General features: G+C 41.5%; 1 protein-coding gene across 2 annotated transcripts in view; it reads left to right on the top strand.

Annotated features, from left to right (window-relative positions):
- The window catches only part of ZNF511 (zinc finger protein 511), a 39,154-nt gene extending 18,869 nt beyond the window's left edge, over window positions 1-20,285 (top strand). For both annotated transcript variants that reach the window (XM_075217188.1, XM_075217187.1), the window contains exons 4-6: window positions 1,839-1,963; window positions 8,425-8,583; window positions 20,023-20,285. In XM_075217188.1, the coding sequence (XP_075073289.1) occupies window positions 1,839-1,963; window positions 8,425-8,583; window positions 20,023-20,092 (354 nt within the window). In that variant the 3' untranslated portion in view covers window positions 20,093-20,285. The remainder of the gene's footprint in view (window positions 1-1,838; window positions 1,964-8,424; window positions 8,584-20,022) is intronic.
- The last annotated feature ends 1,785 nt before the right edge of the window (window positions 20,286-22,070 follow it).

Below are 22,070 nucleotides of genomic sequence, written 5' to 3'. Positions count from 1 at the left end.
TACATGTTGAGATTACTCAATTAAAAATTAAATCTGTTTTTCAAGACATTAGATAAGCTACTGAGGATCATGTTTTTTGTTCCCCCGAGCATTTGTCCACTTATTAATCTTTTTGTGGCACCTTGGAATCTAAGGGGTATATTTACTAAGCTGCGGGTTTGAAAAAGTGGGGATGTTGCCTATAGCAACCAATCAGATTCTAGCTTTCATTTATTTAGTACCTTCTACAAAATGACAGCTAGAATCTGATTGGTTGCTATAGGCAACATCCCCACTTTTTCAAACCAGCAGCTTAGTAAATCTAGCCCTAAGTGTTGTCCTGGACACCTTAACATTTGCGCTTACTAGAGTTCTCACACCAGACAAAAGGTGACTGCTGTTAGGGATCAGGAGGTTGTTCCTTGCATCTTTGCTTTTAGTTAAGCCTGAGCTGCTGTGTCTCCCCTGAAGAACTGTTTTCTGCATCCTTGCTTTCAATTAGTCCTGAGCTGCAGTGAAGGTGTTCCTTCCTTGAATAGCTGATCAGTAAGCTGCACTATTTAAATCTCACCAGTAATACCGTTATGTGCAAACTTCAGCTGCTCTCTGGATTCAGATCCAGGTGGTACACCACTGACCTCCGATTCCTGGCTGTGAACTCATTGGAACAGTGTCTCCTTTGCGGCTTCTTACATCTAGAACTTAGATGAATTTATGCTCGTCTCAGTGGTATCCACTGAGCTTTGTAGTGTCATCCGTTTGAACTCTGCATACCTGTTTCCCGTATTTCCTGAGTCTCCAGCATTTGTATGTACATCACACTATTCAGTTTTCAGAATTCTTGGTACCTCCTATCAGTTTATTTGGTGCAAGACTTTTGCTTCAGTCTGCATTGCCTAAGTTGTTCAGTGAACGTTGCCATATCTGCATTTCCTCACAGCTACATAGACTGTTGCTTCTAACTACAATTGCCTAACTTGTTCCATGAACCTTACCATACCCTGAGACTGCTCCTGTTACTTTATTTCTGCATTTTCTGCTGTTTACTATGATTTACCTGTACTGAGGCTTTAATAAACTTTTACTTATTTCTAAACACTACCTTATTGTTAATATGGCTACGCTCCACTTCTCATCTTGGTAGGACTCTTCCTTGTGATCTAGTGAAAAGAGAGAGCGCGGCAGCCTCCACGGTTCGCATCGCTCTACTGAGCATGCACAGAAAAGAAATTCAGCTCTCTGTAGGTTCCTCCAGTGACACTTGAACTGTAAAGACGTGATAACTGAAGCTGCATCCTTTTTGAATCCTAACAACTGTGTAAAGATCCCCCAGATATGTCATTAGTCTGGTCTTGCATCACATCTCCATGGAGACATGGTGCTCCCTTCTTAATACTACCCTTTTGTTGGCGATAAAGCCCACAACTTTCTATTAAATGATAAATAAAATGTATGCACTAAGGCAGAACTATCTGCATTAAGCCACCAAGCTAACTGTTAAACTATCACCTATTAATAAACACATGACATTTAGCACAACAGATTTATAGTAACTTCCCTATGTAAACATGACAAATGTCATGAAATCAGACTACTACCCCTTGAACTTTTTAAAAAAGGAAACGGCACATTTACTGTTAAATAATATCCCTCATCTATTAATATTTAAGTAAAATAAATATTATGAACTTTATTATATTAATGAAAATGTAACTTCACTAGGCAATAGTCTACATCAATGAAAACCTACAGTTTTTATATATGCTGATCTAAAAATATATAAAACATTGTAATTGTTTTGTCTAAAAACCGATTAATAAATGCACTATGAATCTAATATGTGTGTTGGTTTAATCTAGTTTCAATGTTTGGTGGAGGGATGTATAGAGAAATTCAAAACAAGTGGGGAGAGAAAGCACCATTTGATCAAGACTCACCTCTATCCTTCTGACTTTCGGTTTGACAAGCCCAAGAAAAACAAAAGGTGAGTGTGTCTTGTTTCTAATAAGACAGCTGATCTGCCAAATTACTAGGTTTGATTTTTATTAATAGGTAGAAAGAATTAAAAATCCAGCTGAAGCTTGCAAACCATGTTTTGTTTTGTTTTTTGTGTATGTGGGAAAAGTACTGCCTGCCTTTTCATGTAGAGCGCAAATACTTGGCAGCATACTTGCCCCTCTCAAATCTAGGTCTGTTTGCATGTTTTAAATCCTTAATGGCCTACCCCCACTGTGCAACATGGTTTTGCCAAGGGGCAAAATTGAGGCCCTTTGAGTAAGCATGAAAAATAAGATTTATACTCACCGTAAAATCCATTTCTCTGACTCCATTGGGGGACACTGCGAGACATTGGGGTATAGTAGTCGGCTCAGGAGTTCTTGTCACTTTAACTGTTAAGTCTTTGGACTCCTCCCATGCTATGCCCCTCCTCTCCAGAGAGATCCTCAGTTTTGACTAACAAAGAGTGAATTTAAGGAGGTAACATAACCTAGACAGGTCTTAATAATAAAGAACCATAATCAAAATTTCCGCACACAGAACTATATATAGAGCAAGGGAGGGTGCGCAGTGTCCCCCAATGGAGTCAGAGAAATGGATTTTACGGTGAGTAAAAATCTTATTTTCTCTTCCCTGCCATTGGGGGACACTGTGAGACATTGGGGATATACCAAAGCTTCCTCAAAGGTGGGAATGCTCTGGACCAGCTGCACGCATAATCCTGCGACTAAAGCTTGCATCAGCCGATGCAAAGCCCTGAAGTCTATAAAATTTAGTGAATGTGTGCACGTAAGACCAAGTCGCCGCTCTACACAACTGCTCTGCCGACACGCCGTGCCTAGCCGCCCAGGAGGCACCTACTGCCCTAGTAGAATGTGCCCTTAAAATCTGCGGAACGGCTACAGAAGCTGAAACGTAAGCCTCACGAATCGTGGACGTAATCCACCGAGCAATTGACTGCTTTGAAGCAGGCCAGCCTCTTTTATTGGCGTCCTATAAAACGAAAAGATCTCTGGTCTTTCTAACCTGCGCTGTACGATCTACATAAATCTGTAGAGCTCGCACCACATCCAAGTACTGCATAGACCCTTCTGAAGAGTCCTTCTTTGCTTTAAAAGCAGGGACAACAATTTCCTGATTTTAGGTGGAATCTAGAAACCACTTTAGGAACAAAAGACGGCTTGGTCCGAACGACTGCCCTGTCTGTGTGAAAAATAAGAAAAGAAGGGTCACAGCAAAGTGCCCCAAGCTCAGACACTCTTCGTGCTGAAGCTATAGCCAACAAAAATACTGTCTTCCACATAAGATACCTCAAGTCAACAGACTGTAAAGGCTCAAACGGAGGTTTAGAAAGAGCACGAAGAACCAAATTGAGGTCCCAGGGTTTGACAGGATGACAAAAATGAGGTTGTATGCGCAAAACTCCTTGCAAAAATGTCTTGATATCTGCATATTCAGCAATCTTTTTCTGAAAATAGACAGAAAGGGCGACTATCTGCCCCTTGAGGGAACTAAGTCGCAAACCCTTCTGAACACCTTCCTGAAGAAAATCCAGGACACAGGAAATCTTAAATCTAGAAGAATGAAATCCCTTAGACTCACACCACACAATAAACCTCTTCCACACTCTAAAAAATGGAAGATGACGCAGGCTTTCTGGCCCTAATCATGGTGTTTATGACCTCTTGAGAGAAACCCTTAGGCTTAAGTATTAGGGTTTCAATAGCCAGGCCGTCAAAGCCAGCTGATCCAAACCTTGGTAAAGGAATGGACCCTGAACCAGAAGATCTGCCTGCATGGAATGGAGCTATTAGAATAGCGGGAACCCTCTCCCTCTTCACCTTCTTTAGCACCCGCGCAATCATTGGAATGGGCAGGAAAATGTACACCATCCGGAACTGCCAAGGGGCCGACATGGCGTCTACTATTTCTGCCGCTGGGTCTCAAGCTCTTGCGCCGTAGCGCGGCACCTGATGGTTCAGACAGGAGGCCATCAGGTCTATATCCGGACGGCCCCAACGCTCCACCAGTAGGGAGAATACCTGACTGTTTAGAGCCCATTCCCGGGATGATGGGTGTGTCTGCTGAGAAAGTCTGCTTCCCAATTCTTCACCCCCGGAATGTGAATGGCTGAAATCCTGCGGACCTGATGTTCTGCCCACGCTAGTATGCGTCTGGCCTCTCGCATGGCAGCCGTGCTGCGAGTGCCCCCCTGATGATTTATGTACGCTACCGTTGTGACGTTGTCGGACTGAATCTGAAGAGGTTTTCCTCTTAGAAATTCCTGTGCTACTATCAGAGTATTGTACACTGCTCTGAGCTCCAGAATGTTTATTGGAAGACGTGATTACTGAGGGGACCAGAGACCCTGAAGCCTCAGGGTTCCTGTTACTCCTCCCCAACCCAACAGACTGGCGTCTGTTGTGACTAGCGTCCAAGACCATACCTGTAAGGATTGGCCTCTCTCCAAGTTGGATCGGGACGTCCACCAGACAAGAGATAGCCTTGTGGCCGTGGACAGACAAACAATCTGTTTGTCTAAATTCTTCTGAGATCCTGACCACTTCCGCAGGATCTCTACCTGAAGTGGACGGGAGTGAAATTGAGCAAAAGGAACTGCCTCAAATACCGAGACCATCGTCCCCAGGAGCTTCATGCAACTGAGAACCATAATACTCCTTTTCCTTAGCATGGCTCTGGTCTTTGTCTGCAAAGCTAAGACTTTTTCTGCTGGAAGATAAACTCTCAGAGACTGAGTATCGAAAAGCAGACCCGAGAAGCACATCTGCTGAGTTGGCACCAGCGATGACTTGGGTAAATTCAACACCCAACCGTGACTCTGAAGAAACTGCTTAACAGTCTGGATCTGTTGGGATACAAGGACCGCAGATGGTGCCTTCAACAGAAGGTCATCTAGGTAAGGGACAATTGTTATGCCCTTCTGGCGCAATAGACCGGCCATGACTGCCATGATCTTGGTAAATACTCTGGGAGCGGTAGCCAGGCCGAAGGGGAGTGCCCTGAACTGAAAGTGCGCCTTTCCTACTGCGAACCGAAGGAGACTCTGGTGTCCCTCCCTGATCGGTATATGTAGGTAGGCATCCTTGATGTCTAATGATGCCAAAAACTCCCCTTTTTCTATCCCTGCTATCACAGAGCGAAGGAATTCCATGCAAAAAATTTTAATCTTCAGCTGCTTGTTCAGAGACCGAAGATTCAGGATGGGCCGGAAGGATGCGTCTGGTTTTGGCACCAGGAAGAGGTTTGAGTAAAAACCCCGCCCCCTTTCTAGAAAAGGAACCTGAACTATTACTTGAGCAGTAAGGAGCTTTTGCATGGCTTCCTGAAGTGCTACAAGTCTGAGGGGGCAAGAGGGGAGAGGAGTGACGAAGAACCTGTGAGGAGGGGAGTGGGCTAGATCTATGACGTAGCCCCGGGACACAACTCCTCGAACCCAGAGATCCGTCATAGATTTCCACCACTGATCCCTGAATTGAAGAAGTCGTGCCCCCACCTGATGCTCTCCCTGAAGAACTATGTCACGCGGAGGGCTTGTCTGCTGGACGCGCAGAACCTCTCCTTGCTGTACTTCTACCTCCTCTGCCTCTAATAGCCGATGATCTAGACGCTGAGAAATGCCCTCTATTAAAGGCACCTCCCCCTCGGGAAAAACTCCGAAAGGAACGAAATCTAACCTGACGGGGTCTGTTTGAAACCGTGGGTAGAGCAGTACTCTTTCCTCCCGTGGTCTCCTGAATAACCCTTTCGAGCTCCGCCCCGAATAGAGTTAGTCCGTCAAAGGGTAAATTCTCTAAAGCTCTCTTAAAGTCTGCGTCCACTGACCACGTCCGTAACCATAGGTTACGACGAGCTGCTACAATAAGAGCCGAGGCCTTGGCATTTACAGAAACTGCATCCATGGCAGCGTTCGCTATGTACTCCGAAGTTTCTAGTACATGTTCTGCTAGATTTACTAGCTCTGTACGCGGAGTGTTATCTCTAAGGCCCTTAATTAAAGCCTCCATCCATAACTGCACCGCCTTGTTGGCCCATGCTACAGCCATATTAGGCCTAAACAGACTTCCCACAGCGGTATACGCTGAGCGAAGAGCCAGATCACACTTCTTATCAGTGTAGTCCTTAAGGGTTATCCGCTCCTGGACCAGTATAGCTGAAGATGAAGCTAAACGGGCTACCGGAGTGTCCACTCTAGGTAAAGTCTCCCATTTTACTGTGTCCTCAGGGGGCAGAGGATAAAGGGATTTGAATTTACCCGGCATCATAAACTGCTTATTTGGTTGTGCCAAGCTTCAGAAATAATCTCCAACATTTCTGGAGAATGCGGGAATATTGCTAACTGTGCCTTCGGTCTTTTAAATAAGGAGATACCCTAAGGCATGTCTGATTCCCAAAATAAGACTATCCACGCTCGTGGAGCCAGAGTCAGGATCATAGAGAGCCTCCCCTTCCGGGTCTATATCTACCTCACCTTCCTCTGCTGAGGAGAGATCAGAGACTTGACCTATGTCCAGGCCTACTTCAGTAATGGCCCTCTTACCCTTCTGGGAAATAGATACTAGCCTATCTTCCCTGTGGGTAGACCCTGCCTGTGATGCGGAAGCATTCTCGTCGGACTGGCTGCCTGCAAGTGTAAGTGGGGTAGTGTTCTCAGGTACCTCTATTACTCGCATGCATCACGGTCGTCAGTTTCTCCATAGATGAAGAAAAGGCCTGCATCCAGGGCGGTTCTACCATTGCAGAAGATCCCTCCTGGGCTGAGTTGTCCCGCCTCTGAGCGTCTGCAGTACAAGCTGCGCACAGGGCGTTTCGGTCTGTGTGGCCAACAGAATGTTTTGTTACATTTTGAACAGGTATAAAACATTGCAGCAGGCACATAAATACCCTTGCCTTTAGCTGTCCCATTCTCCGCCATTGTCTTGCTTCTTAAAATAATTATTAAAAGAAATGCAGACAAATTAAGGCGACAAAATAGAATATTCCTGTGCTAGAAAGTCTCTGAAAGAGCACCACTCCAATAATAACACTGTTCAATATAGCACTGTCTGTGAAAATTTCCTCTACATGGAATAACTCACAAGACCTTAACAATACATATAAACATTCCACCACTGCTCCTATATCATACAGGCCTGTAAAGATTAGGGCAGAAATAGATATCCCCAGATGGAGAGGCAGAGCAGAGGGATCATCCAGCAGAAGTGCACGCTTTACAGTTGGTGACTCTCCGTTCACCGCGCGGGAAGACCAGGACCAGGAAGCTGTAATCTTGCTCCTCCTCTTCCTGTCGTTGCCCGCTCTGCCTCCTCCACACTCGCTGGTCCCATCTTCCAATGGCCGCCTAGGAGTGTATAGGCGCGCGATTTAATAGTGCCCAGCGCCGCGCGCTTCTATCCTGCAGCCGCTCACCTCTTCCGAGAGTGAGCGCTGCATATGTCCCCCCAATCTGCTCGTTTCGTCCGGGGAGAGCGGGGACCTGCCAGCACGCTGATCGCGGCAAGGGGAGGAGAGGCTGATGCAACTTCCTCCCCTGTCGCTGCTACACAGTTTGTCCTGGGCTTGTTTTGTTCTAATAAAATAAATTTAATGTCCTCAGGAGTCTTTTCCTTTGTCCCTCTGTCCTGGCTTTTGGGCTGTTCAAATAAACTAATGGCCAAAATGGAACTAATGCCAGCAGAGGTGCTGGTGAAATGAGCGCTAGGCTTCACTTACCTGCGCTGGGATCCAGAGTGAGTCCTACTCACTTTGCTGGGTCTTGTTTAGGATCCCGCACTGCACCTGAATAGAGAATAAAATAAAAACATGAATTCCTACTGCTAAACAGAGTATAGGCAGGAGCCTCTACTCCAGTGACTGAACTCTAAGTCACTTACAAAAAACTGAGGATCTCTCTTGAGAGGAGGGGCATAGCAGGGGAGGAGTCCAAAGACTTAACAGTTAAAGTGACAAGAACTCCTGAGCCCACTACTATACCCCAATGTCTCGTAGTGTCCCCCAATAGCAGGGAAGAGAAATTAAATTTTATTGTAAATGAACACTGACAAAGTTTCAAACACAATTATACTATCAAACCTTCAAAGTGAAGGTGATGCCCATAGCAAACAATCCAATTGTAGCTATCATTATCAAGAATGTACTAGATTAATGATAGCTAGAATCTGATTAGTTGTTGTGGGCTCCACTTTTCCTTTTTTAAAACGATTGATAAATCTAACCCTAACTTTTTCTTTCCAAAATAAGTCACTAGATTGATAAACATTATTTAAATTGGTAATACAAATGTGAATAAACTCTTGTAAAAAATGAACATAAAATGGATATATTTGTATAAAACTAGAATTCAACTCTTAAATTAAAGATGAAGAGTGGAAAAATTATTAACATTGCTATTGTGGTTCTTGGTGCCAATATCTTCTTTTTTTCCTGAAGCAAAGTCAACCAGGAGTGTAGAACAGGCAAAGAGTTGTCTATGGACATAGCACCTGAACAACCACCAGTAGTGGAGTCTATGGAGATCAGTCACTCAGCTGCTGGTGACCACAGTGCTTCACATACTACAAGATTATCAAACACCCATAATAAGAACAGGTAAGTTTTGAGATGTCTCATTTAGTAGTATTTTAGAAACGACCACAAAACTAACCTATTAGCAGTTCAGAAATACGTTTAGAACTTGCTTTTCTTCACAAATTACTATTACATGTTCAGATTGGTATTATAGACAGCCATATGCTCTACTGATTTTAACAGATTGTACCGACAACCATTTAAAGCTGTATTACCACCTATTCACTAAATTTTACTTGTTCACCTCTCCCTGGAGCCCTTGGAGATTCTCAATGCTGCAGTTTTTCCTGGGGCCCCCCTAGGTTCCAGGGAATTGTCTCATAGCCCCAACGGAAATCTCTAGGTCTGTGAAACTGCAGAGTTGTGTGAACATAAGACCAATAATAAGCCACGACCACACAAATTGTAACTTCTGTTTGGCTCCCTGCTCATCAAATAAACCTCCCCCCCTTCACGTTATTAATTTGAACCTGTATCTCAAATTTAAATGTTTCATTCCTTTGCCGGTTCTATATTGTGGAAATAGAGTAGTCGCAGGAGACCTCTTCCTTGGAACAGCCGACCAGGCTCTGGGGAGGAGAAGGAGCAAGTGAGTAAAATTTAGCGATTGGATGGTAATACACCTTTTAAAACATTGGAAGGACAGTTGTATAAAAATGTGGTCCTGATGCACAGATTAATTTAATATTATAAATATAGCAGCAAGGTTTCAACTGTTTTTGAAGTAAGGTGAAATATATTTGGTAAAATAGAGCAGCTGCAACATAACAAGCACTAGAAGATCCCGTGCTGTTTGATCCTTTACTGCTCTACTGAGGATACCAAAGCCTTAGATACTCCATAAGAAAATAATCCTTACTAGATGTGGCTCTTTGGTTTTCCATGCTATGCTCTTGTTTGTGGAAAGTCAGCCATACAAGGGCAGTTTGTTGGTCCAAGCAAAGTTTTTAAAGGAGAGGTGGGGTAGGGTGCTAATGGGACATAACAGTACAAGTGCCTACTTATTATAAATAAAGCTTTAATAATTGCCCTTTAGCTCTAACTATAACTTCAGTTCATATCTTTGTCATTTTCTTAACTTTATATGCACATTTATAGTGGATGTGCCCCAACAAAATAGCATTTTTCTCCTCCTCCTCCATGGCAGCAAATACTAGGATTAATCATCCTTTAAAGGGGTGTTAGGACAGAAAATAAAATGCTTCCAAAAGGTATATAAGGCCACTTTCCCTTTCTTTTTGTTCTTTTCCTTTTCCTTCTTTGTCGTATGCTGAGTGCAGGTACAAGCTATTTTTCTTAATTTATACAGGGCTTAGTTGCATCTACGACGTCTAATAGGAGGTGGCAGTGCTTCTTCCAGAAGCCCCCCAGTAGCACAAAATAATAATAGCATTGGCAGGAGTCCGGGAACCAGCCTTGTGGAAAATCCATCTTTCAAGTGAAGCACTTTGCACTCGGGGACTGCAAGACAGCGAAGGCCTATTCTTTTCATAATAATGCTGGAAGTACAGGCATATCCACACGGGGTATGGCATGGCTATGTGGAGGCTGGGATAAAACCAGGTCCAGGATTTTTTTTAATTCTCTATTTCAAGAGTCACACTAGTCTTGCATAACAACATGGAGGAAAAGAGATCCCAATAATGTAATGACTCCGGGTATGCCCCAGGGAATTTCTTGTTATATTTTCTTTTCTACTAGCTAGGGTTTAATTCTTTTTAGTTTATTTTCTTTCTGTGAAGAGCCTCCCAAGGAAAAGTTCACTTCTGTGTCCAAGGTCCATCATATACAGAATAAAGGGTCTCCATTTGCAGAACCCATGTTAAACACCTTCCAGAAGGATATTCTGGGGAATTACGTGCAGGTTGTGTGTAAAGAGAGTAAGAGCAGCCATTTCCTCAGACAACAGAGTTAATTAAATGGATGAAAATTGCATTAGTGGACAACTAACTTAAATCTTTGGCAGATGCAGACTAATAAAATCCCATTCCCAGACAAGTTTAAACATAGAGGAAAATGGCTCAGAATATGAACAGCAATTTGATTGTGATATTTGGTAGCTGGGCAGCGGAGTTAGAGAAAATTCCAGAAGAGGGTAATTTCAGTTCGGATCCAATAGACTGCCTTAGCTGAAAAACAGATGTTGCAAGATATGATTTTTCTGAAAGCAAGGACTTTCCCATTCAACAAGGTATTTAAGGGCATTATTATTAGTGAATTGGAGCACCATTTAAAGCTACAACCAAATGTGACAAGGTTAATTGATTCGTATCCTTTACCTTCTGTTGAAATCAGATCCAGGGCTTTGCTTCCTTAGGTTGATGCAGAGCCGTAACTTAGAATTCTAGCGCCCTGGGGGAGAAAGACAAATGCCGCCCCCCTAGCCCTCAATTTTAACCGAATTAACCTAAAATATTCCTAAATTGCGCCCCCCCTGCAGCGTTGCGCCCTGGGCGGTCGCCCCTGTCGCACAGCCCTAGTTACGGCCCTGTGTTGATGCATGTGTTTCCAGACACTTCGAGATATAGTATGGCCAGAAAGATTGAAAGCATTTCAAAGAAGTTTCAGGACAGTGACCGTGAAAGGTACATCCAGGATGGCGCCAAAAGAAGTGACTTTTAGAAGACATCGATATGCAAAGGGCAATCAAGTTCATCTGTGAAACATCAATTGACACCCTTTGATTATCTGCAGTGTAACTGTGGTAACTGTAGAGTTTTGTGATTTCGTTCATGGATATCAGGTACTCACTCCAAAAATATATTGTGCCTTAGAGCGCTGGAGCGATGTCTGCGCATGAGCGTGCACCGCTTCATCACTGGGCACCAGAAAATGGCTATGGGACTCTGAACTGAACAAGATCCCATGACTGAACAGAGAGCACTGTTCATAGCTTATATAAAGCAACTTCATGTTGATCAGCAAAATGGAGCCTGAGCCCAATCCCAAATCACTGAAGAGCACCCGTTCCAGGTAAGCCCATAAATTAGGAATATTTTTTATATGATGCATATCTTGGTCAGTTAGTTAAGTGTATTTATTGTCAGTACTCTTGCAGAGACTGGGAAAAGCGAGAAGGAAAACAAGTCAAAAGGTTTGCAACTTGTTATAAAACATTTATGGCAGATTCTGAAGGAATGTTTTGTGCTATTCTCAAGACGAAGGGAAGTTCAGCTTTCTGAACAATTTAAAGAGCTTATTGTATGGTTGAAAGAGAACTCCTTGCAACATATACAAATCTTCTTTAGTTGCAAATTAAAGAGAATGAGATCAATATCAAGCATATATATGGAAGATAGATACTCTGAGTGGAATTCTCCAGGAGAATATATACATCCATATGTACACACTCACAAATCGGCTACAACATTAAAATCACTGACATGTCAAGTGAATAACATTGATTATCTTGTTACAGTGGTACCTGTCAAGGGGTGGGATATGTTATGCATCAAATGAATAGTGAAAAAGTGTAAGGCTCTGAGCAACCTTGACAAGGGCTAAATTGTGATGGCTAGACGAGTGGGTCAGAGCATCTCCAAAATGACAGGTTTTGTGGAGTATGCAGTCATTAGTACCTACCAAAATTGGTCCAAGGAAGGACAACCGGTTAACTGGCGACAGTGTCATGAGTGCCCAAGGCTCATTGATGTCTGTGGGGAGAAAAGGCTAGACCGTCTGGTCCAATCCCACAGAAGAGCTACTGTAGCACAAATAGCTCAAAAAGTTAATGCTGACTTTGATCAAAAGGTATCAGAACACACACTTCATCACAGCTTGCTGCTTATGGGACTGCGCAGCTGCAGAATGGTCAGAGTGCCTATGCTAACTCTTGTCCACCACCGAAAGCATTTACAATGGACACGTGAGTGCCAGGGCTGGTTTATGCAGCAATGAAAGAAGGTGGCCTGGTCTGATGACCCCTGCCATCGGGCATCTTCATCATCATCATCATCATTTATTTATATAGTGCCACTAATTCCACAGCGCTGTACAGAGAACTCATTCACATCCGTCCCTGCCCCATTGGAGCTTACAGTCTAAATTCCCTAATATAGACACACACTCACACACAGACACAGACAGCATCTTTGGCTCTCATGCAAGTCTGCTTGTATTTACTTCGTTTTTTTGTGCAATCGTTTTTTTGGGGTTTTTTTGTCGGGATGAAGGATGTCGGAATTGTGGTCATCAGTAATACGATTACCACCAGAAAAGATATGGTACCAGGATGCACTAATGGAAGAAAGCATGGGAGAGTAAGAAATGATGAAACAGAAAGAAGTCACAGTTCATTCCAGGAAAAGAGGAATTGTGAAATCGGAACCAGTGAGCCCGTGTCACAAGAAATTTGGGTAAGGTGTTGTTGAGAATGGCGGTAATGTATTCTATAGAAGATATATGCCATGTTCTCTTCTGGACAGGGGGACGGCCTTTTTCATGCCATTTGCTATCAGCAATTTAGAGGCATGACTAACATGCAGTATCAGTTGGTCCGTCGGATTCTTTAATGAGCTGATGGGGTTATTAAGTAGAAGTATTAGCGATTCCTTTTATATATGGACATTGATGACCTGTTTGATTTACATCTAGGGCAATATCCCGGAACTGTTAGATGATAGGGCAATCCCACCAAATGTGGAGGTATGTGCTGATTGCACCGCAGTCTCTCCAACATATGTTGGATGCCATTGGGTATAGTTGATTGTACGTGTTCCCAAGAACATCAGTCGTGAGTATATTTTATGAGTTTTCTTTTATTTTCAGATTAATGGAGGCTTTCGCAATTATCTTCCTAATCACAGATCATCACTCGTTGTCGAATGAGATCCCCAATTCCTTCTCCCAGGCTTCCTCATGGGGTTCCAACGACAGGGTTCAGAAGGGGGGATTGATAAATTATAAATATGTTGCCTTTGCAGCATACAGAGTAGATAAAGTGTCTTTTGAAAGATTGAATGCAACCCCAAATTTGTAGATATGGAAGTACAGGCAAGAGGGGGGTAGTATTTTGCCTGTATCTCTGCAAAGGAAAAGGGGTTGAATTCCCTCAGGATTTGGATAAACCTATTGAAGTTCTTGGATCTTCAGGGCTCAATTGCCCTATCTATGTGACTTGGAGAAAATAGTAGCTCTTTCCAAATAGGCCAGTTTCAAATGGGTATTCTCAGTGTCCCACATAGAAAGGGTAACCTTAATCCGGTATATGCCAAGGCAGGCCTGTGGGTCTTGGAGAAACATGATAGGTAGTGTAGTGGCCAATGGGGCATGGCATTCTCGATGTCCAGGATTGATATGCCATGAAATGAGATGGTGAAGTTAAGTAGTATAGTAATTAGAGAGCAGAGGAAGGCCAAGACTCTATTGTCCGTAAGTTTCGCTAATATGGTTGTATTGAGTCTGGGTGTTTTGGCTCCCACACCCCCCCCCCCCCCATATAAATTTATTGAAAGGTGTTTGAAGAGCTGCCAGGGTGGAGGGAGAAACCCAGGCCGGCAGAGTCTGGAATAGGTAAAGCAAGTGTAGGGTGTGGCAGAACATTATTTTTTTATTAACAGTGTTGATTCCCTCTGTCCAGTAAATGTACAAAGATTGCCAGTTAGTAAGGTCATGAAGAATTCTAGTAATCCGGGGAGAGTAATTGAATTGATGTAACCCGGAGTAATTTCTCATGATTACAAATCTTAGGTAGCGAAAGGCCTGATGATACCACTGGAATTTGAAAGAAGATTACAAACATTCTCTGGGTTTGAAGAGGACATGGAACGCCAAAGTCTCAGACTTTGGGGTAAAAGTATCGTGCTGTAATTTTTTTTATTTTTTATAAAAAAAAATTTAGCCTGCAATTTAAAATTGACGCAAATCGCGGGAGATAACCAGCAATTTGAATCCTAAAGTCACTATATGTATTAAGTAGCAATTTTTAGTCTGAACTTCAAAATCGCTGTTAATCTCTCATAGTTTGCAGCGATTTCAAACTCTCCCATGTTTAGCAAACTTTCCTGTGTTTAGTTGAAAATTGTCATTTGAAAGACAAGACTCCTTTCTGATTGGTTGCAAGTTTTGCATGCAAAACTCTGGTGATTTTGGGCTCCCTAACATTTTATTATTTAAAAAAAAAGAAAATGTGTGAGGTCCCCCCTCTAAGCACTATTAACCCTAGTGCTACCAGCCTACTGCTGGTTGCGTGAAAATCATGAAAAAAATTGTGTGGGGTTCCCCTGATTTTCGTGCAACCAGCACTGGCTGGGGTGGTCGGCACTATAATGCTAAAACAACCCCAGGCTGTTTAGCACTGGGCTGAATTCCCTTTGGAGTGGGGTTCGCAAAAAAAAACGTGCGGGACGAACCAGCCCAGAGCTTGAAAGCATTAGGGCTCTTTCTACACCCCTGGGCAGTGGGTGTAGGTTAGTAACGGTGATAGATTGTTTATTTGGGGGGGGGGGGTGTTAACAGACGCCATTTTTGTTTGTGGAACTACAAGTCCCAGCCAAGCTGAACTGTCCTAAACAGTCTGGTCATGCTGGTGCTTGTATACTACCTGTAGTTCCACAAACAATAATGTTAAATAATCTACAACTCCCTCAAAAAAACAACAACATTTTAATAAAAATAAAAACACAAAACACCCTCTTTAATACCACCTATATTTATTAAAAATAATAAAACCCCATATACTCACCAATATGTTTTCTTCTTTTGTCAGCAGCTTTTAATCCAAAACGGCTTGAAACCCATGTCTATAAATACTTTTAATTCCAAAAGTCCATGCTTGAATAACATCTTCTGTTCTTCGGGTCACATAGACCACCATATTTGTAATTCCACACGTCCTTGCTTGAAAAAAATCTTCTGATCTTCTTCTAGGGAATTTAAGCCAGCGCTGAACAGCCTGAGGTTGGTTTGTCATTATGGCAGGGGAACCCCTGCTGCGTTTACCCCTGCTATAGTGCCAACCACAGACAAACCGGCTGGTTTGCCTAGTGCTGGTTGCATGAAAATTGGGGGGACCCCACTCAAATTTTTTCCTGATTTTCGCGCAACCAGCAGTAGGCTGTCAGCACTAGGGTTAATAGAGTTTGGACGGGGAGACCAAACATATATTTTGTTGAAAAAAAAAAAAATCATCTATTTTTAAACTTGACAGCCGCCAGGACCTGCGACTCTATAGGCATGGCAGTGTAACAGTGATGTGTTTGGCAGTCTTGCATTTAGAATGCAGCGTGTTGTGTGTGTTGAGTTTTTTTTTTTGGTTTTTTTTAAACTGTTGGGTTTGCAAAATCGCAGCTTCATAAATTTGGAGAATTGTATAACTAAAGTGGAGAAAATCCAGCGACTTGCTGCAAGTTTAAAACCAGCAATTTTTACAGTAACTCCTCTCCAGTGTTTTTACATCAAATCTCAGGTTAATACATCTGCGAGTTTCAATTCGCCTGAGAAAATTGCGGTATTTTCAAAATCGCAGTTTGATACATTTATACCTTGGAGTCATTAATCTTACAACTGGATAGGTTCCTGTATTGTTCCAGTTAGGATAGGAGATTTGGGAGAGAGGTTTGTGTGTTGGTCTGTGTGAGAAGCACATCCTCCGCAGAAAACGAGATCTTATACTGGTGGGTCTCAAGGGAAATCCTTGTAATGTCACAATTGGCTCTGATTTTAGCAGCTAGGGGTTCTATGCATAAAGCGAAAAGTAGTGGGGACAAGGGACAGCTCTGCTGAGTGCCGTTGTGTAGATAGAATAAGTTAGAAATCTGTCCGTTCATCACAACTCTTGAGATGAGGTTGGTGTATTTGGCACGGATTGCTAGCAAAATTTGCGTTGAGGGCCAGATGTCTCCAGTGCAGAAAACATGAATGGCTAGGGGACTCTATTGAATGCCTTTTCACCATCTAAGGCTAAAATAATAAATGGGAGTTTTAGAGTGTTGATGTGGTGGATGAGATCAATAACTCTGTGGGTGTTATCAGACACCTGTCTGTTGGGAAGAACCCACTTCTTCTCAGATTAGTGAATGTTGCACAATATAAACACTCCAAAAACATACTGGTAGGTTAATTGGCTGCTAACAAATTGACCCTAGTCTGTGTGTCTGCGTGTCTCTCTGTCTGCGTGTGTGTGTGTGTTAGGGAATTTAGACTGTAAGCGCCAATGGGGCAGGGACTGATGTGAGAGAGTTCTCTGTACAGCGCTGCGGAATTAGTGGCGCTATATAAATAAATGATGATGATAAAAAGGTGATAAAGTGTAGAATTCCATTATTTCAGGTTGGGGACATCCTCTAGATCTTTCCCCAAAATATTTGTTACATTGGTAGCAGAATTAAAGAAACAAGGAGTCAAAATATGTAGGGGGTAAGTCAGAACAATTAGTCAGCCTCAGAATAGCCCAGGTAATTTGTTTGGATGGGTAATGAACAAGAGAGAGAGTCATCTTGTACCAACACAGCAGATGAAACCTGTGGAAGTTCAAATAGACACCATACAGAACAACATATCATTGTCAGAAGAAACAAAAATTCTAGGCCAGGCAAGTTCAGATTGATTATCTGACAATGATAAGGAAAGGGCTACGGCTATTGGGAATATTTTCTTCAACAATGGGAGTAGTTCCGTTGGCAAGTTGGCACATGAGGGATCTCCAGCAGGAGCTCTTGAGGAAGTGACATCACAAAAGTTCTCATTGGACCAAAACAGAAAATTGTCAGAAATCACCACAAGATTTCTTAGCTGTTGAAGTAGCCCAAACTTTGTGACAAGAGGAATGTCACTTGCAGAGACCGAGTGGTTGATACTCGCAACAGACTCTGGTGCGACAGGATGAGGAGTGCATCTTCAAAAAAAAATAGCATGAGATGCGTAGACACAGATAAAAAATTACACAAGTTTCTCTGGGAAACCAGAGCAGTTTGAAAAGCAATCCATCATTTCCAGCACACATTTCAATTTCAGGGAAAACATTTTAGAGTATACTCAAACAACAGAACCCTGGTGGTGATCATAAATAGTCAGGGAGGAGCCAGAAACAAAGCATTGATAGCATAGATGCAAAAATTATTATAATGTAAAGTTGCTATCCGTATTACATGTGAAAGGCAAATGGATCATACTAGCCGACTATCTCAGACACACCCACAAATCCACCCAGGGGAGTGGAGACTATTAATAACTGGAATACCTCCTGATTTAAACGTTTGGAAACAAACAGATATCATGGCGGCAGACCACAATGCCAAAGTAGATTTCTTTCTGTGCACAAACTTCCATAAATAGAAGGAATGCATTTTCTAGCAGTTTGTGGGTGTTTCCTCTAGTTCCTCTCATTCCTCATCTCCTGAGGAAAATCAAATACGAAAGAGCAGAAGTAATATCTATTCTTCAAGAAAGGCCATGGCCTCTACTTCTTTGGGCGGATTTATTAAATCAATGTCCAGTCCTACACCAAAATGTAAAACCTCTGTCCTTGATGGCTTGAAGATTGAGCGGGAGTTGCTCACAATTAAAGGAGTTTCAGAATCCGTGATCAGTACACTCCTGCAATCTAGGAAAAATAATTCTGACATCTACTACAGAATCTGGAAACTATTTTTGTCTTGATGTCAATCTAAAGTTATTCCAACTTCAGTGACACACATCATAGACTTCCTAAAAGATACACTTACTAAGGGTCTTGCAGTAGCCACACTAAAATTACAAGTGTCTCCACTATGGGGGGGAATTACTGCACAGGCCGCATTACTGTAAAAGTAACGCGGCCTGTGCACTATTACCATTATTACGGTAATAGTGCATTTAAATACCGTTATGCTTATGGATGACCCCTTTGAACGACTATAAGAAGTTACTGTGAAATGGATGACTTTAAAAGTGTCAGTGACTTCTACCTGGAGAGTTTTGAAGTTACAAGAACTATGGTGCAAGGAACCTTTCCTGAATATGTACTGTATGCACATAGAGTGGTGTTGAGAGCCAATGTTTCAATTCTACCAAAAGTAGTATCTACACACCACCACAATAGTCAATAAGTAGTGCTACCAGTTTTATTTCCATAACTTAAAGATGAGAAAGAAAATAAAATTCATTCACTAGCTCTTGTAAGGGCCATTTCTATAGTCTTACCTAGAACATAGGAGAAAATAAAGCAACTGTTTGTGATACATGTGGACCATCGGAAAGGAAATGCTCCTTCTAATTAAGCTAATATGTAGGAGAGGAGATGGCCTATAAACTCTGGACATTTTTATTTACCTGTCTCTAAACAAATCTGAGGCAAAGCCATAGTAAAGGTTGCCATGCATTACTTAAAAGGAATTAACAAAAAGATAATTCACTTTTTTTGGGGAGGGGGGGAAGGGGGGCTCTGTGTTCTATCTTACAGCCATAAGAGCATTATTGCCAGATGGGTTAAATCTTGTATCCAAAAAAAAGAAGTTCCAAGTTATATCAAGGGGCATTCAATTAGTGCAATGGCACATCATGGACGGGCAAAGCATCTGCCTCAGCTGAAGAGTTGTGCAAGGCAGGATTAACCCCTGTAGTATCTCCTGCTATTGAGATCAAGACAAAATAATGGTAATAATGAATTTTGTTAGTGCCAAAAGGTACATATGTATGATTTTTTTTAAAAAAAATAAGTAGTGTTAAAATGAAATTATGTTGTTTTGGATAGATGGTATAATGAACATGCTGTATATTTGTGTCTTTCCTGTTTTTCAGCTAAACATTATAATTACATGTGTTAAACACCACAAACCCTATTTAATTTCTCTTTGTAATTGTCTAATGTATTAAAGAATATATCCACATTTAGTGGACCTGTTGCTAACTACGCATGTGTCTATGTAGAGCAAATAATGGGTGCTGTTTCTGTCCCATAATGCCAGTATCTCCTCCCAAACCTCTCATGTCAGTCTTATTTATGTGTGATAAATGCCTCACAATATGATGGCCTTGAGATGCAGCCAAATTCGAGAAGGTCAGAAATATAACCAACAGCAGGTGAAAAGGAGGCAATCCCAAAGTTTACTTCATAACTTGAAGAGGTGCATCTGCCCCCAGGGCCAGTCCCATAGTTTGGTACCTCTACCTTGGGCTGGATCACTGGGCTACCTGCATTTTTCTTCTTTTAAAATGTTCCTAATAGGCTGCGTTTTGGTTACTGCACAGCGAGAGAGTAAAATATTTATTGCTCCTCAACAAAATGGATTCTTCACTTGTTTTGATACTTTTAATAATTTATGGGCAATAGGGGGCCTTCGACTATTCACTTGCGGCCCAGCTCCTTCCTGCTTTGTCAGATTTGTTATAGCTTGTAGCACTTGCTTAAAATGCCTATTGATATGTTATTATAAATGGCTGTCTCTTTCTGTAATCAAATGTGTGGTTTTAACTCATTACTGAGATTAAAGTAATAAGTTTAATACATTACACATAACTCATGTATTTATGTATATTTTGAAGGGTTCCTTCTACAATCTGCTTCGGACACGGATCTGTGAGAGGATTCAGACATACACAGAAAAAGAAATGAACATAATAACATAAAAGAACATTTTAGAAAGACTGGTGAAATTTGGTGATCTCCCTTCCTATTATAACCAATAAAGGCTGTATGATGTCTCTCGGATTGTTAATGCAATGGTTGTCAACACCAGTTCTTCCAACTCTTTCTGTATATAAGAGAAATGAACAGTCAGCAAAAAATAAAAACAGCAGATCATAAAGCATTGAGTCATGTATTAACAGTAAATGTTTTATTTTTTAAAATAAGAAAATAAATATATACAGTGAAATCAGTTAACATAAAATATTATAACACTATCTAACATGGCAAGGACATGTGATGTGGAAATAAGTTGAAAGGTACCAGTAGATGGTGCTCTTGCAATATTTTAACAAACCAGAGATAGGCTTGATGCTCTGCAGTGGTTGTGAAGCTACATATTTTATCCAGTGAGGGATAGAGTGTCTATGGCAGTCTCCTAAAGAACACAGCCAGGGTCAAGTGGGGCTGTGTCTTGAAAAGGGAGCAAGTCCGCTGTACAAAATTTCACGTGTCATTGTGTGTTTGAATTACTTTTGCAAGTAATGATCAAGTAATACAGACATTAATGCTACAACACCTCCAGCTGCAGTTAAATGGCAGAAAGTCTCATACATGCAATCGGGAGAAAGCAACACTGTTGGGTAAAGTAACATTATAGTTTTGCATAACTTGTGCAGCTGTGTCGCAAGGAGAAGGAAAGTAAAGTTAAAATGTATATGTGCCCTGTTAGCATCCAATGCGCTGAGCCTGATGGTCAGAATGCAAGTGGTGTATTATTGTATTTTTTTCTTGCCCTATGTAGATACCATGAAAAACAGTATTGGAATAAATAAATTAAAGGACCATTATGAGTAACTGCAGTTGGGGAAAAAAGATAATTCAGTATAGTTTATGGTTTTCTGATTAACTTTTATCTGTCTAGAATTATATTTGCCATATCTTAAAACCTGATTGGCTTTTAAACTATGCATTGCACACAAATTTACCATTTGTTTATATATCTGCTATAAGTATTATGGATGTTAGAAGTCACAGTTCTTTCCCTGGTATAATAGCACTCAACCAACAGCCTTGTGCTTGTATATGGTCATATAGAATACCTCAGTGAGTTACACTATCCATATAATTTATAGCAGGCATTTTTTTATACCAGATATTGATTAAAAAAAAGTGCAATTAGAATCCATTGGTCATCAAACTTTTCCATAGGTCTTTTCTACCAATATTGTATTTTAAATAATCACATTCTAATTCGTATTGATATACAATATATGTGTTTAATTATAAAAAATAGGGAAACAATGTTGCTATATTAAACCTCTACTGACTCCAGCCCAGCCCCTAGAAAGCCACAGCTGGTGATGTCAAGTACTTTACAGAGCTTGTCAACTTATTGTGTCCTGTTATAGAGTACTTAGATCAGTAATTTAAAATGGTAAATGTTGGTCAGTTTAAAATCAGATCTGCCTTTTGTGAAATCGCCACGCATATCTCTGTCAACTGTAGGTTCTTTATGAGTGTGACAAAACTACTTAGATGAAATAAATAAGCTGCAGTGATGATTTCCTATACAGAATTGTTCTTCTATATGCTTCTGGGAGCTGCAGTGTATATATAGGGATTTGTGGCGATACTAGTATTCTGAATGATGTAATCTATATTCATCTTTATGCAGGGCCATTTGTAGACAAACTGGCTCCATGGTAATCTGCATACAGGAGCAGGTCATGTCAACTGTTGGCAGAACATGAGCACACTGTTCAAATTGCAGCTATGTTTCTATTATAGTGATTCTAATAAAAGCCCTTTTCTATTGCAAGAGCTCTGTCCTGGTGCCGTTAGTCCTTGGTTGTCAAGAAAAGGAGAGCTCGTGTTATCTGCATGTCTTTTCCTTGTCAGAGAAAATAGTCCAAACAATAAAATGTATGTCCGATGGTAGTTTAATAGATGCTTTAATAATCAA

The sequence above is a fragment of the Mixophyes fleayi genome, chromosome 6 (assembly GCF_038048845.1).
Source record: "Mixophyes fleayi isolate aMixFle1 chromosome 6, aMixFle1.hap1, whole genome shotgun sequence".
Classification (NCBI taxonomy): Eukaryota; Metazoa; Chordata; class Amphibia; order Anura; family Limnodynastidae; genus Mixophyes; species Mixophyes fleayi.
Note: the sequence above shows the minus strand (reverse complement) of the source record. Positions and strands in the feature narration are given on the sequence as shown.